This window comes from Parasteatoda tepidariorum, chromosome 6, assembly GCF_982258835.1.
Source record: "Parasteatoda tepidariorum strain Cologne lab strain chromosome 6, Ptep-v5.0, whole genome shotgun sequence".
NCBI classification, from domain to species: domain Eukaryota; kingdom Metazoa; phylum Arthropoda; class Arachnida; order Araneae; family Theridiidae; genus Parasteatoda; species Parasteatoda tepidariorum.
This window is the reverse complement of record NC_141760.1, coordinates 45140337-45155814: the sequence shown is the minus strand read 5'-3', so window position 1 is coordinate 45155814 and position 15478 is coordinate 45140337. Positions and strand designations below refer to the sequence as shown.

The following is a 15478-nucleotide window of genomic DNA, read 5'->3' as shown; positions in this document are numbered from 1 at the left end:
TAAAATCATTTGGGAGAGATTAATTGTTTAATATTATATGAAGTTAAAATGCTGTCTTTAATTAAAAATTTTTTAAATATATGACCTGGCTACTTTATGACATCTGGTGCATATACAACTGATATATTTTTATTTATAATTATTTAAGTAATAAAATTTTTAAATTGATGATTTTTTTAAAAGTTTCGGAATATTTGTTCATATTGACATTTGCCTTTAAAATAATTGTTATATTTATTCATCATATCCGTGACAGTAATTCTCTCTATCGTCAGCAGATGGCAGCACAATAATAGCTTATTTTGAACAATAGGAATGTATTGATTTATGCTTATCTGAGCTGAGAAGTTTATTTTATACAATCTCATTTTAAGTTCTAAAAAAAAAGGAAAAATTTTCTTAATTGTTTAAGTTATTGATAATATGCTAAATATTAAAAATTTAAATAAGGATGAGAATGATGTAGCATAATCCTCTTGATCCTTGTTTAAAATAAAAGAATTTTTAATTGAATTTCAGTAGTAATTCTATGTTTGTGTGCAGCTTTATGATATCCATTATAATAAAATAATCTAAATTCATAATTATAATACTTAGATCCTTTTGCTCATCTATACAACTCAGTTAGGAAAACGAAACTTAACATCTTTTTTATTTGTCCAGTAAAAGAGTGATTCAAATTTAATCACTCAATGCAATCCATTTTTAATTCTTTCATAGAAATTTTTTTTTAAAAATAGCAGCGAAAATTGAAATCAAACACAGTCAATAAAAATGTAAATCTAACACCGGAGTGCAAGTTAGCAGCGAGTTAAGAAAACCCCAGTTAGGAAACAGACTGTCCAAAAATAATGAAAAATGCACTTTTCGACTCGTGGTCAATATTTTCAAACCAGGTTTTCGCGGTTCGTCAGTGTCAACGGTGAATAGGGGGTTAAAAATTGACTACAAGAATCAGGTTTCTCACTAGTATGAATAATGCTTTGTTTCATCAGATTACTGTTGTGGGGAGAGTAGTTACAGACCATGTCAACCTTCATCTATGAAAAGGTACCTCGACATAGAGTCGAGTTAACATGTCTTATATACTAGTGAATTGTATTGTAATTTTGTAGTGGTAGATACGCTACAGTACTCCCCCACCAGAATTATAGCTATGATAGAATTCGATGAATGGATGCCACTAGTTGATTCATTGCTGTTTTGTGCGAAGCCGGGAGAGCTGTATTAAGATCACCGTATTTTTTTGAGTGCTGAATGTGAGAGGTGTATTAACTTCACGGTCGTAGTCGCTCCTCTGTTGCCGTTAGCAGTCGAGTAATCACAAGTATGCAAGCCGACGTTGTGTGTGATCGAGATGAGACTGAGTAGCAACTGCGTGAGGAGGTGGATAATGATGCAGTCACAAGTAGCAAGTCAACTTTTCAATGTGGACCATCCAACGAAGTAGGCGTTACTGCCGATGTAGGCGCATCCAGATCAAAGTGGGCGTTACTGCCGAGGTAGGTGTGTTCACATCACGTCCGAAGGTCACCAATGTGGGGAGAGTAGTTACAGACCATGTCAACCTTCATCTATGAAAAGGTACCCCCGACATAGAGTCGAGTTAACATGTCTTATATACTAGTGAATTGTATTGTAATTTTGTAGTGGTAGATACGCTACACTGTTGTGAGCAAAATTCTTGTTACATATACAACAAGAATAAGGCTTCTCTCCAATATGAGCAAAAAGTGCTCAGTCATATAACCTCTACGTGAAAAACTCTTATTACATATACTGCATAAATAAGTTTTTCACTAGTATAAACATAACCATGTTTAGTCAGATGACTTTTGCATGAAAAACTCTTTACATGTGGCAAGAGAATAAAGATTCTCAACAATGTGAACGAGACTGTCCTTAGACAGATAACTTATTTGCAAAAAAACTTTTATTGAATATACTTTAAGAATAAGGTTTCTCACCAGTGTGAACACGACTGTGTTTAGTTAGATGACTTTTTAGCGAAAAACTCTTATTGCATATGCTACAAGAATAAGGTTTCTCACCCGTGTGAACACGACTGTGTTTAGTCAGATGACATTTACGCGAAAAACTCTTGTTGCATATACTACAAGAATAAGGTTTCTCACCAGTGTGAACACGACTGTGTTTAGTCAGATGACTTCTTTGTGAAAAACTCTTGTTGCATATACTACAAGAATAAGGTTTCTCACCAGTGTGAATACGTCTGTGTTCAATTAGATAACTTCTGTGCGAAAAACTCTTGTTGCATATACTACAAGTATAAGGTTTCTCACCAGTGTGAACACGAGTGTGTTCAATTAGATAACTTTGTTGCGAAAAACTCTTGTAGCATATACCACAAGAAAAAGGTTTCTCTCCAATGTGAACAAGACCCTGTTTAGTTAGATGACTTTTTCGTGAAAAACTCACATTACATAAACAAGAATAAGGTTTCTCACCAGTGTAAACACGCCTGTGTTCAGTTAGATACCTTTCATGTGAAAGACTTTTGTTGCATATACTACAAGAATAAGGTTTCTCACCAGTGTGAACACGACTGTGTTTAGTCAGATGACTTTTATGCGAAAAACTCTTGTTGCATATACTACAAGAATAAGGTTTCTCACCAGTGTGAACACGACTGTGCTTAGTTAGTGAAATTTTTCGCGAAAAACTTTTGTTGCATATACTACAAGAATGAGGTTTCTCACCAGTGTGAACACGACTGTGCTCAGTTAGTGAAATTTTTCGAGAAAAACTTTTGTTGCATATACTACAAGAATGAGGTTTCTCGTCAGAGTGAACACGACTATGTTGAGTCAGATGACTTCTTTGTGAAAAACTCTTGTTGCATATACTACAAGAATAAGGTTTCTCACCAGTGTGAACACGTCTGTGTTCAATTAGATAACTTCTGTACGAAAAATTCTTGTTGCATATACTACAAGTATGAGGTTTCTCACCAGTGTGAACACGACTGTGTTCAATTAGATAACTTTTTTGCGAAAAACTCTTGTTGCATATACCACAAGAAAAAGGTTTCTCTCCAACGTGAACAAGTCCCTGTTCAGTTAGATGACTTTTTTGTGAAAAACTCATATTATAGAAACAAGAATAAGGTTGAGTATAGTTAAGTGCGGCGAGCTCTCTGCTCATCGCTTATAGCTCTGCGTTTCTCAACAGTGGGAAGATAACTCTCTGGGATAGCCTCATACGCACTGTCTTGAATGCCAGCCGCTTTATAACCCTAAACTTTGGCGATCAGCTGAAATGGGTGATTGCCAAACGAATTCTATCGCCAAGAGCTTGGATGCCCAATTTTTTGAGTGTGAAAATGGCGAATACGTTTTATAGCTGGTATAATGTTAAGCAAAATTGTTGCGCAAATTGTGATTTGTCCGTCTTTATGTTTTGTATTTCTAGATAAGTTGCAGGTTAAGAATAGGATTTTTATCATAACCACGGCAAGGCCAAGTGCCGCCAATTTTTTGGCGACCTATTTTGATAGGTCGCCAAGGGGTAGGAGGAAAAAGAGAAACCCGATCATGACATCACGACGGAAATGGGGAAGATGGGGGAAAGAAAAGGCGCTCTCTAAGAGGAGAGGACCAAAAAAGAACGGTGTTACCGTCGTGATATCAGGAACGGGGAGGAAATTGAAATAACAGGTACAGAAGATAGAAATAAAATCGCATGCAAAATGTAAACATAGTTCAAGAGTGAAAAATCTGGGTTTTAAAGAAATAAGGATAACGAAATAGAAAATCAAAGATAAACATAAATAAACACTTACTTATGGAAACTCTATTCAAGTAGGCTAATCCATTTTAAAATTGTTAAGTTTTAACTGTAAATTCTAACTGGAAAGTTTAGAAGACATAATAATTTTTATATTTATTGCATATTAAATACTATAGTATTTAATATGCATATATGCTTTTATATGCATATTATATATATGCATATATGCTGAAAAGCATATATGCTTTTCAGGTAACGTTCTTAATAAAACAAAACTAATTTTTTTAAAATAATTCATTGAATTAAACTTTTCCTCAGAAATTTCGAATTAAATTTCAATTAATGGTTATCGATTTCTAAAACATAAATTTTAAGCAAAATCATACTAACTTTTAATTTACTTTTTTAAAGAATTATATGAAATTATAATTATTAAAACTGAATACATAATACTTTTTCTTCCAATATTTAAACATTATAATACTCTATACAATTTTGATCTTATTTAAACAAATTAAGCAAAGTAAATGGTGTTTTCTTTAAACATAAATTTTAAGCAAAATCATACTAACGTTATATTTAATTTTAAAATTTATATTTGCTTTTTTAAAGAAACTATAATTAGTAAAAAATAAAGATGCATTACGTCTAAATTATACACTGTAAAATTTTTAAAATACAGGAAAAGAAACTTACTTCATTTACGAATAAACGTCGAGTCGAAAGAGAAGGGGGGAAATAAACAGTAATTTTTTAATAGCAAATCTCAAATTAACAAAAAAAGGAGTTTGAAATTAAAAAATAAAATTATATTTATTGCGAATTAGACAATTTCAATAAATTATTAATTCAAATAAAAACTCTTACAAAAAAACAGTTTGCGTAACCTTCCACACATCCATATTGAAAGAAAGAAAACAGAAGTGCGCGCTTTTCTATGGAACCAATCAAAACATCGGCGGAAAACTTGCCAAAGTATCGGGTGATCTTTTTCTTAGAAGGCATTCCTCCCACAGCTGCACTGGGGGAAAAATTCATCAATGTCAAAGTTCATCTTCTAGAAAGGACCGCTCTCCTTCTATTCAACTGAGCAATCTGAAATTATCACACCCCCTTCAATGGGACTTAGAGGAAATTTATTACCATTGCAATACTGAAGTTATGCTTTCATGACTGAAAAAATATTCCTTATAAACTAAATTTTTTATAACTTAAATTATTTCGTAATAGTAATTTCCATCAATAATTAGGGTGAATAAAATTCAAAATAAATTACATTTTTTTTATAATAGGAACATTCCTTCAAGTAAAAAAGTATGTATTACGACAGCGATTCCCAAATTTTTTTCGATTATGAAACACCCTAAATGATCCAACTTTTTTCGACGAACCTCCGATTTTGTAAATGTAATAATTTTACGCATGTAACAATTTAAAACGCCTTATGTAAACATTTAATGCATTGATATCCACGAACTAATTTTCAGAGGTGTACCGTTACCCCTCTAGCTGTGATCTCTAAATTTAACTTTAGTAACGGTTACCCAGGTTATACAGGAGGCAAGTATCGAATGAATTACAGGAAACTCTTAACATTTAAAACTCATTTTTATTGCAACTCTAAATCTTCAAAAAACATAATTCCACACATTTCCAAATGCTAACATGGGAATAAACAGTTCCCTTTATACATTAATTAAAACAACATGCAACCTTAAAACACTCAAGCATAAACTTCAATTCATACAGTTAAGAAAAAAACATTTAAGAAATAAAAACTGCATTTAACATTACTAAAAACACTTAAGACTTGGTTTGTGATGTCTATAAATCACACTTAAATACTCATTGTTCTCCTACCCAAAAAACACAACATAAACAGTTCAGAATTTACGGTAAAGGATTCCTCTAAAATGTTAACGAAATAAAATTTAAAGTTTTATAAGTACCCAAAAGAATTTACTGTTCGCCCTCTGGAAACGCTCACCGGAATGGTAGATGAGCTCGTGGACAAACTCCTCGGCTAGGATCTCAAAATCTCTCCAGCTATTCTAATTTCATTAGGCTTAGGCATGTAGAAGGGGAACACCGGACTTCCAGCATAGATACGTTCGGACTTGGCCCACCGTCTCGAAGATATCGGTCTTCGGCAAAACGGACCACCTTTCCAGCGGACAAGCTTCGTATCCTCCAGGTTACTCTTTTAGCCTTGAACTTGAATATATGATGTTCCGAAGTACTTGCCCGCGAATGCGAGCATCCCACTTCTTCATCTGTACTGTGCCCTAAGGCGTCTATGACTAGTAGACTATTAAAAAGTAGAAATTCCACAGGGGGGCTGTGGTCGTATTGGGATGTTATCAGGTCAGCTTGGAGGAGATCTCTGTGTCTAAGGTTTTTTTGGCAGTAGAAATCGGAGTAGATTTTGGAGATCTGGGTCCTTGAGGAGCTCTTGCATTTCCTTCAATAGCAGCAGGAACCTGGTGGGTTTGCTGGGCTGGGTGGGTCTCACTCTAGGTCTTCTTCTGGGTCTTGCACCGCAGCCCGAATAACAGGCTAGGTGCTCACCTAGGCAGTTTATACACTTAGCAGGCTCGCTCGCTGGTTTTGTACAAGTGTACGTGAGGTGTGCATTGGCACACTTCATACAAGCAGGCTCAGCAGTGCATGTCTTCTGTGTGTGTCCGAACTGTTGGCATCGGAGGCATTGTATTTCGTGGCGCCCGCCACGAAATCTCTCGATCTTTACAGGAGAATCTAGGATGTTGTAAATGTTAGCAAAATAAAGGTGACAGCTATTTTAAATAGTATTTAATGTGAACTTAGAAATAAAAAGGAAAAGAACGATTAGAAAAAATAAACTCAAATATACAAGAAAATGGAAGTTGCCAGATTACGAAAGTGCAACTCTACAAGATAAACAAAAATAGCGTGAGGCTCGCTGATAGCATGCTCGATTTATAACAGCCTCCTTCGAGCATGAAAACAGTCAGTAGTCAATATTATCACTCAAAGAACTGCTCTCACACCAAGTAATGTCTTTTGAGCATGAAACTGAGGTGCTGGAAGTGCCTTCGTCAGAATGGCTGCTCGCTGCTCATCACTTCTGACGTAACCTAATTCAAAATGTCCTTTCGAAAACTCATCTTGGACGAACTTGTATCCTTGATCGATGTGCTTAGTGCGAGCGTGAAACATCGGATTTTTGATGTATTTGATGATACTTTGATTATCAATCTGGAGGATTGGTAATGAGATGTCGTTGGCTATCTCGGTAAACAGGCGCTTTAACCATATCAAGTCTTTTGTCGCATCCGCTGCTGCCATGAACTCTGCTTCTGTTGTTGAATTAGATATAGCCTCCTGCAATTTACTTCTCCAAGTAATTGCACCTCCACCGTAGAAAGATATCACACCTGTGCGAGATCTTCGAGTTTCAGCACAACTGTTGTTATCTGCATCAGTAAACAACATAAGGCTTCTATCATTTGTACTGCTATATACGATGCCATGTGCAACGGTAGTACGAAGGTACCTGAATGTAGTCTGCACAATTTCCCAATCAGTTTCTGTGGAATTGTCCAATTTACGAGATACTAAACTTACTGCATAAGCAATGTCAGGTCGGGTTCCCATCGCTAAATAAAGCAAGCTACCTACTGCTGATCTATATGGAATGTGACTGCTAAGAGGATTTGCCTCCTTGATCTTTATCATCCCATCAGCATTCGGAAGTTCATATTCAACCTTCAGATTTGTCTTCTTCACCGGAATGCGCGATGTCTTAGTAGCATCCCCATAACGCTCTAGCATCTTTTTAGTAAATGCTTCTTGGTGCAAAAGGATTGAACCGTCCTTCAATTGTTCAACTTGTAAACCAAGGAAACAATTTAAGGTTGTCACTCTAAGGTTGAAATGTTGCTTAAGTTCGTTCATAAAGGTGAAGAATGATGCTTCGTCTTGTACAGCGACAATACTATCATCAACATAAATCGCCATCAGCATCTTGTGTCCCGAGTCTTTACGAGTGAAGAGGCAGTGGTCAGATTTGCTTTGGGTCATACCATGTTTCTTTAGCACGTCGGTAAACTTGGCATTCCAACATCGACCAGCTTGTTTAAGACCGTACAAAGGTCGGAGCATCTTGCATATACGTCCGCTTCCGTCATCATATCCTTCGGGTTGATACATGTATATATCCTCAGTCAAATCACCATAAAAGAAAGCTGTCTCCATGTCAATTTGAAATAATTTTAATTTCTCCTTAGCTGCTGTTGCAATTAGAGCTCGAATAGTGTCGTAGCGACAAACTGGACTAAAAGTCTCCCCGTAGTCGATATCTTTCGTCTGCGTATATCCTTTCGCGACTAATCGAGCGTTAAATCTTTCGATAGAGCCGCCTGGGTTAGTCTTCACTTTGTAAACCCAGCGATTTGTGAGAATATTTCTTCCTTCAGGTGGTTCAACAAGTTTCTACGTACCGTGCTTGTTTTGCGAAGCCATCTCTTCGGCCATGGTTCGTTTCCAGTTGACATGTATCGAAGACTTCATAGCTTCTTCATATGATTGGTGCTCTGTCAAGTTCAGGAAGCTTCTGTAGACTTCATAGTCATTAAATCTGGGTGGTCGGCGTATAGTTTTTCTGTCACGCAATCCATGCGTCGTCATCTGTGATGGTTCATCTTCTACATTGCGAAGATTTTCACCCTTCTGCAAGTCAGTACCGTCAGAACTGCCTGAAATTTCAAACTGCATACCAGTTGATGTACTGACACTAGAAGTAGTTTCTGAAGACAGGGAAGTGGGACCTATCTGCTGCTCGTTGAACACCACATCGGAGCTCTTGATTGTGTCATTCTTTGATGGTATGAAAACACGATAGCCATCATAATCACAATATCCAACCAAATATCCCTTTACAGCCTTGTCGTCCAGCTTATTTCTGTTGGCATCCGGTACATGTACAAAAGCAGTTGATCCAAAAATTCGAAACTTATCGATTTTCGGCTTGCGTCCGAACCATACTTCGAATGGAGATTTTCCTGTGATCTTACTTGGTCCAGTTCGATTAAAAATGTGAACAGCCGTCGATGCTGCTTCTGCCCATAAAAACTGCGGTAGGCCTGTATCTTTGAGCATAGTACGAACTGAGTCCATTATTGTGCGGTTTTCTCTCTCAACTGCACCATTTTGTTCTGGTGTGTACGGCATAGTGATTCTTAACTTGATGCCTTCATCATCAGTCAGTTTAGCCATCTTAGCATTTTCGAACTCACGACCGCCGTCTGTAACCAGTTCTTTCACATTTATGCCGTCCTTATTAGCCCGAGCAAGAAAAGATTTAACTTTATCAACAGCTTCATTTTTATGTCTCAGAAATTCTACACTTCGAAATTTGGAATAATCATCTTTGATCACTAGCATGTACTTCTTTCCACCTCTTGACAAAATTGGTGATTCGAGTAAATCTGCATGTATGATTTCACCTGACTCCTTCGTTTTAAATCGTTTTGATTTAAAAGTCCGTCGGCACTGTTTACCATACCTGCAAGGTTCACAAAAGAGTCCATCATCGATGAAATCTATACCATTTTGGCGTAAGTACTGTTTCACATATTGTACTGCCTGATGCCCAAGTCTTCTGTGCCAAACTGATAGTGGCAGTTTTGTCGTTGTCACCATTGTTGTATCTTGGTAAGGTGTTGTTACGTCATCATCGACTAGGTAAGCTGAAGCAGCAGAACCTTCTTCTGGCTTGACCGGTTTTGCACGTAATTCAAAGAGTCCGCTTGATAAACATGGAGCTTCTAAAAGTACATTTTCCGGGTTTTCTTTACGAAAGAAACGACAAACCATGTCATCCGAGTCTTCGAAGTTTGAAATTCCTCGTTTCATTGCCTTTGACGCTGATAGTAAATTTTTGCTGATATCTGGTGCATATAACGCATCACTGAGCTCAATAAACTTTTGTAGGGTTCCAACAGTTGCGCACATGTCAATTTCTCCGCAGCCATACGCTGGTATTGTCTGTTTGTTACCAACTACGATTTCTACTGGCTTGTCAAAATGACGATACGTCTTGAAATATTCGGCTGAATTTGTGATGTGTGCTGTAGCTCCATCGTCTTTGAGCCACACATTTCGGCTACTGTCATTTTGGCAAATAAAAGCACTACAATGAGTAAGAAAAGTTTCGGTTTTATTACCCGACATCTTCGGCTTGTCTGGAAAATCAGGACAAAATTTTCCCATGTGCCCTGGCTTATTGCACCTAAAGCAGTTGCCACGAAAGCTTTTCACACCATCATTGGCCTTACTAAGTTTCATACCTGTAGCTGTTGAAGGTTGAGATTTTCTCGCCATCTGGGACCTTCTCCCCTTCCTCCATTTCTTCTCTCCGTTGGCACTGTGCCTTGCACCGCTTGTTACAAAAGCTGTTGTAGCATCTTCTTTCATGCATACACTTTGCCTTTGAAGGCGCATCTTTACTTGTTCCATTAGTCTCTCCGATGACTTTTCGGCTTTTGGTATCGAGTCCCACTGCGACTTGAACTCCCTGTATTCGTCATCCGGAAGAATCGATAATATGCGCGGCATTAGCAGATTTTGAGGCAACTTTCCTTCGCCGCTCGCCTCCTGTTCCCGTTGCAAGTCGACCCATAACGTATGCAAACGTGCGAGAGACTTCATCCTTTTCTATTTTGAAAGTGAAAAATTGTTGAAGAAGAGTATCCAATTTTACACTCGACACTTTGTCGAAGTTGTTGAGCAACTCCATCCATATTTCCCGAGCAGAGTTACCATGCATACGAATTAAATTTAAAATATCCGCCGATACATTTGATCGAATAATTATTGCGGCTTTCGCATTCGTCTTTGTGTAGGATACGAGCGCTTTGTTGTATTCGTTGACCGCTTCGGCACTGGCGTCTTTCACAGGTACCGACGGTTCTACAACTGAGCCATCCAGAATTCCAACACAATCATTTAGGACGAATAAAGAGTTGATTTCTAATTTCCAGTCAGTCCAGTTGGACGCACCTTCCAACTTCGTGCACTGTATAAAGTTCTTTCCATCCATCGCCAAACTGTTAATCCACAAAAATGAGCAATCACTTCACCACTAACGTTAATGAAAAACGAAGTACTACTTACGATTTGGCATACAAAAGTTCATACACGTCGTCAAAAACAGCTATCCACGCAGTAAAACGTTGCTAATGACCCATAACCTGTTGTAAATGTTAGCAAAATAAAGGTGACAGCTATTTTAAATAGTATTTAATGTGAACTTAGAAATAAAAAGGAAAAGAACGATTAGAAAAAATAAACTCAAATATACAAGAAAATGGAAGTTACCAGATTACGAAAGTGCAACTCTACAAGATAAACAAAAATAGCGTGAGGCTCGCTGATAGCATGCTCGATTTATAGCAGCCTCCTTCGAGCATGAAAACAGACAGTAGTCAATATAGGAGTCTCTCGATTTCGAAGACATCGCTGTGGTTTCCACAATCTGGCAAGATGACTAGGTAGAGGGGGAGGAGCCTGAGTTCCTGGCCACGCCTCTTCCTCAACTGTTCTATTCTGATTGGTCGCAGCTCTAAATCTGTGAGTTCTTTTTCGAGATCAGGGATTTCGATGTCTGTGCTAAGACCTCGGATGAGGGCTTTCAATTTTCTACGGGGGGGTTGTAGAATTTCCATCGGTTCGCTGTTTTCTACTGGAATCTCGGCGATATCCGGGGCTGCAGTACTAATAAGATCTGGTGGTGAATCTTCCACTGTGGGTGTGGAGGCGATCTTTTTCTCCGGGCAGGGGGGGGGGGGTTCGCTATCTGATTCTGGTTCCGTGCATTTTTGCGCCGCCGTGTTGACACTGCACTTCTTTCTTTTTACTAGATTTAGAAGTAGAAGTGGTGGAGTCAGTCTCTAGGATGGTAGTAGAGATTGGCTGATCGATGTTGTCAGTAGCTTCCACTGGGGTTGGCTCATCTGGGATAGTTGGTGTATCTACTGGAGTTGTTGTCTGAGAAATGGTAGGGAATTTTTCGGGCTCTGATGTCTCCGTTTCTGGGTCAGGACTGGATGGATGCAAGGCATTTTGGGAGTCCCGAGATGCTTTTAAGATCACATTTCCTCGTAACAAAACTTCATTCTATAGCAATTTTCAATGTGCACCTTTCCGCGTGCATTTTCAATCTCAGCATCGATTTCTGTTGCACATCTTTTGGCTCTATCGAATTCTTTGTCGAAGTCGAGTAAACTCTTTTGCAAGTTGTAGGCGATATACTCTTTCTGCTCTTTTCTGATCGCATCAATATCAACATGTGTTTCCGGAACACGGCTTCCCTCCGCGGCCGAATCGGTACGTTGACATGGTAGCAGGAGCTCGGTTATAACACAACCTAACTCGGACACTGTCAGTGAGCGAATGGTGGTGACTCTTTTATCCTCCCTTCAGCAAGGCGAAAGAATCTAGATTGACCTGTTTACCCAATCCAGAGTCATCCCGCATCCGGCGGACGCCAGAACCAAAAAAAAAGTCCCTGAGAAAAAACAGTCATAAATCCACTAATCCCCTATAGAAGTTATAATACCATCCTCAATAAATATTAATAAATTTAGTTTCCCAGATTTCACCCCAAAAATCACATTTTAAAAGACTAATTCAAAATTTCTAAAAAAAAAATTAATCATTATTATGATTGAATTTAAACTTTACTATAGTGGTGCCATCTACAGAAAAATAATCTATCTTTAAAAGTATTGAAAAAAAAAACAATAATAAATTTCTATTTATTACAGAGGCACTAAATAGTTTAAAAATTATTGAACTCCGAATAATTAACATTTCAACATATTTTTCGCTCAAATAATTTCTCGGTATTAACTTTTGTTTCGAATTCTATAAATAACACTTACAGTCTTCAATCAATTATTAAAAAGAATTTGTATCTAGTGTCAATAGAAAAGGGTTAATGGGTTCAATCATTTAATCTTTTTTTCATGGTTTTTCAGAAATCTAGATTCTGATATTTTATTAATACTTCAGCTTCGGAGGGGGGGGGGGGCGGGGGCAGGAAGGAACTGCCATGTAATAAATGAATTATATGCATTTGCCTTCAATAAAATTGACCCAACCTAATATTTATTTCTGAGTTCAAAAATTGATCTCAGACATAAATATTGGGTAGGGTCAATAATGTTCATATAATAAACTAGTTTTAAAGTCCTGCTTTCACGAATTCGCCTCTCCCCTTCTATGACTTCTCATTTATTAATTCCATATAGCGGATTACGACCTTAAAGGTTTTCATCAAAAAGGATGGAAATAGTGCACTTAATCGTCGTTGAAGATTGATATAGTTGCTTACCAATCTGCAGTGGACGTTAATCCATTTTTATTACATATTAACTGAAACTGTAAAATAAAATTAAAAAAATTTCTTTTTTATTATTCACTTTCGAATAAGGTTTAGAAATAAGAATAGTTTAAGAAATTTTAAATTGTTACCTTTATACATGTAATATAAAAGAAATAAATGATAAAAAGTCATTAAGAGTGGTGAAATACGATTCCTCTAAATTTTTATCATCAATGCCACAATTTCAATTGAAAAATTTTGATGTCGGCGAAAATCTTCTTGTTTTTCGCATTTGATAAGTTATTTATTTTCTGGTTGTCTTTCTTTGAAGATTGAAGTCTTTCGAGTTTTCTATTTTGAAGAATTCAAATAATAAAATCAATAATACAGAGAGTTACATTAAGATTGAGAAGAAAGACACATCCATAAAATAATATTAAAAAAAATTAATTTTTGACATAATAAACTTATTTCGGGAAATTTTATTATTCGTACTTACATAAAACTGAAGCATAACGGAATAAAATTATCTATTGGTAACGATGCAATATGTTCAATTTCTCTCCGGTTGAGTTCCCTTACCGTCAGGCTAACAATGGACGGTTTTTCTCTTCTTCCACGAGTACGCGTTAGTTTTAACTACAAAATTCTTCACGAAATCGAATTTAGTCGACTTGATAAGGTTGCTGGGCTTGACTTAGGAATCCTCTTATCTTCTAGGTGTAGTTGAAAATTACAAGGTTTAACATTAACAGCTGCAAATGCTTTAGGTAGCTCCCATCGTCCATAAGTTACGTCTGTAGTTTATACATACAGTGGTGGCCAAAAGTGCCGACACTTTTTGAAAGTTTCATGTTTTTCAACTTTGTGTGCTTGTAGAATATATTAATTTTCACTTAAATACAAACGTTTATATATCAAATTGAATGTAATTTAATGTAGAATTTAATAATAAATACAGTGCTACAATATCTGTATTACAAAAAAAGTTATGCAATTAATAGTAAGATCTATCTTAGATTTGCATTTTTTTTAAAGTGATACTTACACAATCAATACTTAGTAGGATAACCCTTATTTTTTAAGACAGCTTCATAGCGTCTTTTCATCGAGAGAACGAGTGTTTGGAGTTTATCTTTCGTAACCACATGGTGCCAAGAATCAATTATAGCTTCAATAAGTTGTCTTTTATTGGATGAAGTTTTTTTCGTACAAGAATTTTCAAACGTCGTCACAAATTTTCAATTGGATTGAGATCAGGGCTGTTTCCGGGCCATGGTAATATATCTATTCCTTTATTTTAAGACCATGCTTTGCATGCTTTTGCTGTGTGGCATGGAGCTGAATCCTGCTGAAAAATAAATGGTGCGTTGTTGGGGAAGTTCTGGTGTACAAAAGTTCTGTTTATGTTATGAAAAAACGAAATAAGTGGAAAATAAAGCCAAATCAGGCCGAAAAAAATGCACAAGTGCTACTGCCGATAGAAAAATTATACGGCTATGCCTACAAGATAGAAAAATTTCATCAGATGCCATTAGATGTGAAATGAATGCAGCGGGTATTGCAGTAAGTTCAAGAACAATAAGAAGAAGGTTATCAGGATTTGGACTACAAGCTAGAATTCCAAGGAAAAAACCATATTTAAATCAAAAGCAACGCGAAAAACGAGTTAAGTGGGCAAAAGAACACATTAAATGGTCAGAAAATCAATGGAAGCAAGTAATCTGGAGCGATGAGAGAAAAATATCGCTCTTTGGTAGTGATGGTAGAAAATACGTGAGACGTAGAGTAGGTGAAGCACTTCATCCTGATTGCATTGAAGCAACTACAAAAAACTCAAGAGTGGCGCCAGACTCTGCCCGACAAGGGGTCAAGTCTCCCCCGACAGTGGGGCTCAAACAAATTAATTCAAAATATTTAAATTAAAACGAATTTTATACTTTACATTTTTTTCTCACATCATTTTTTTAAGTGTGTTTCGAATAATCTAAAATCACTAATATTGATGCCATAATGTGCAGATTCCTTTTAATGTAAATTTAATTCTTTTTTCTGTTATCGATGTATTTTGTACTGTATGGACATCTTACATTCAAAACTTAAGCTGCGGTAAATTGGATGATTGTTGGCTTGTGAGCTGATTTTCTATTTTATTCAATAATAATATGAATTTATAAAATATGCTTAGAGTAACTAAGTACCTGTACTAGACAGTTAAAGACAGGTCAGTGAAGTAATTGGTACCACAGCTGCACGTGCATTGAGCCCCTTCCTAACGATAAGGACAATGTCTTTATTCTTAGAAAGAGTAAAAGAGAAAATAAAGCTTAGGGCATTTCTAGCTAACCACTTTTAAAACAC

At 36.7% G+C, this 15478-nt stretch overlaps 1 protein-coding gene across 1 annotated transcript; it reads right to left on the bottom strand.

Annotated features, from left to right (window-relative positions):
* Positions 1 to 624: 624 nt before the first annotated feature.
* On the bottom strand, positions 625 to 3443 carry LOC147808009 (uncharacterized). Its single transcript, XM_087165769.1, has 2 exons — positions 1666 to 3443; positions 625 to 999 (listed from the first exon to the last, which is right to left on the bottom strand). The coding sequence occupies exon 1, from the start codon at positions 3163 to 3165 to the stop codon at positions 1948 to 1950; it is 1218 nt and encodes a 405-aa protein (XP_087021895.1). The 5' UTR covers positions 3166 to 3443; the 3' UTR covers positions 625 to 999; positions 1666 to 1947.
* Between the last annotated feature and the right edge of the window lie 12035 nt (positions 3444 to 15478).

Coding starts and splice junctions, on each gene's coding strand:
- LOC147808009 (XM_087165769.1), bottom strand. CDS start 3,165: ATGAGCAGAGAGCTCGCCGCACTTAACTATACTCAACCTTATTCTTGT.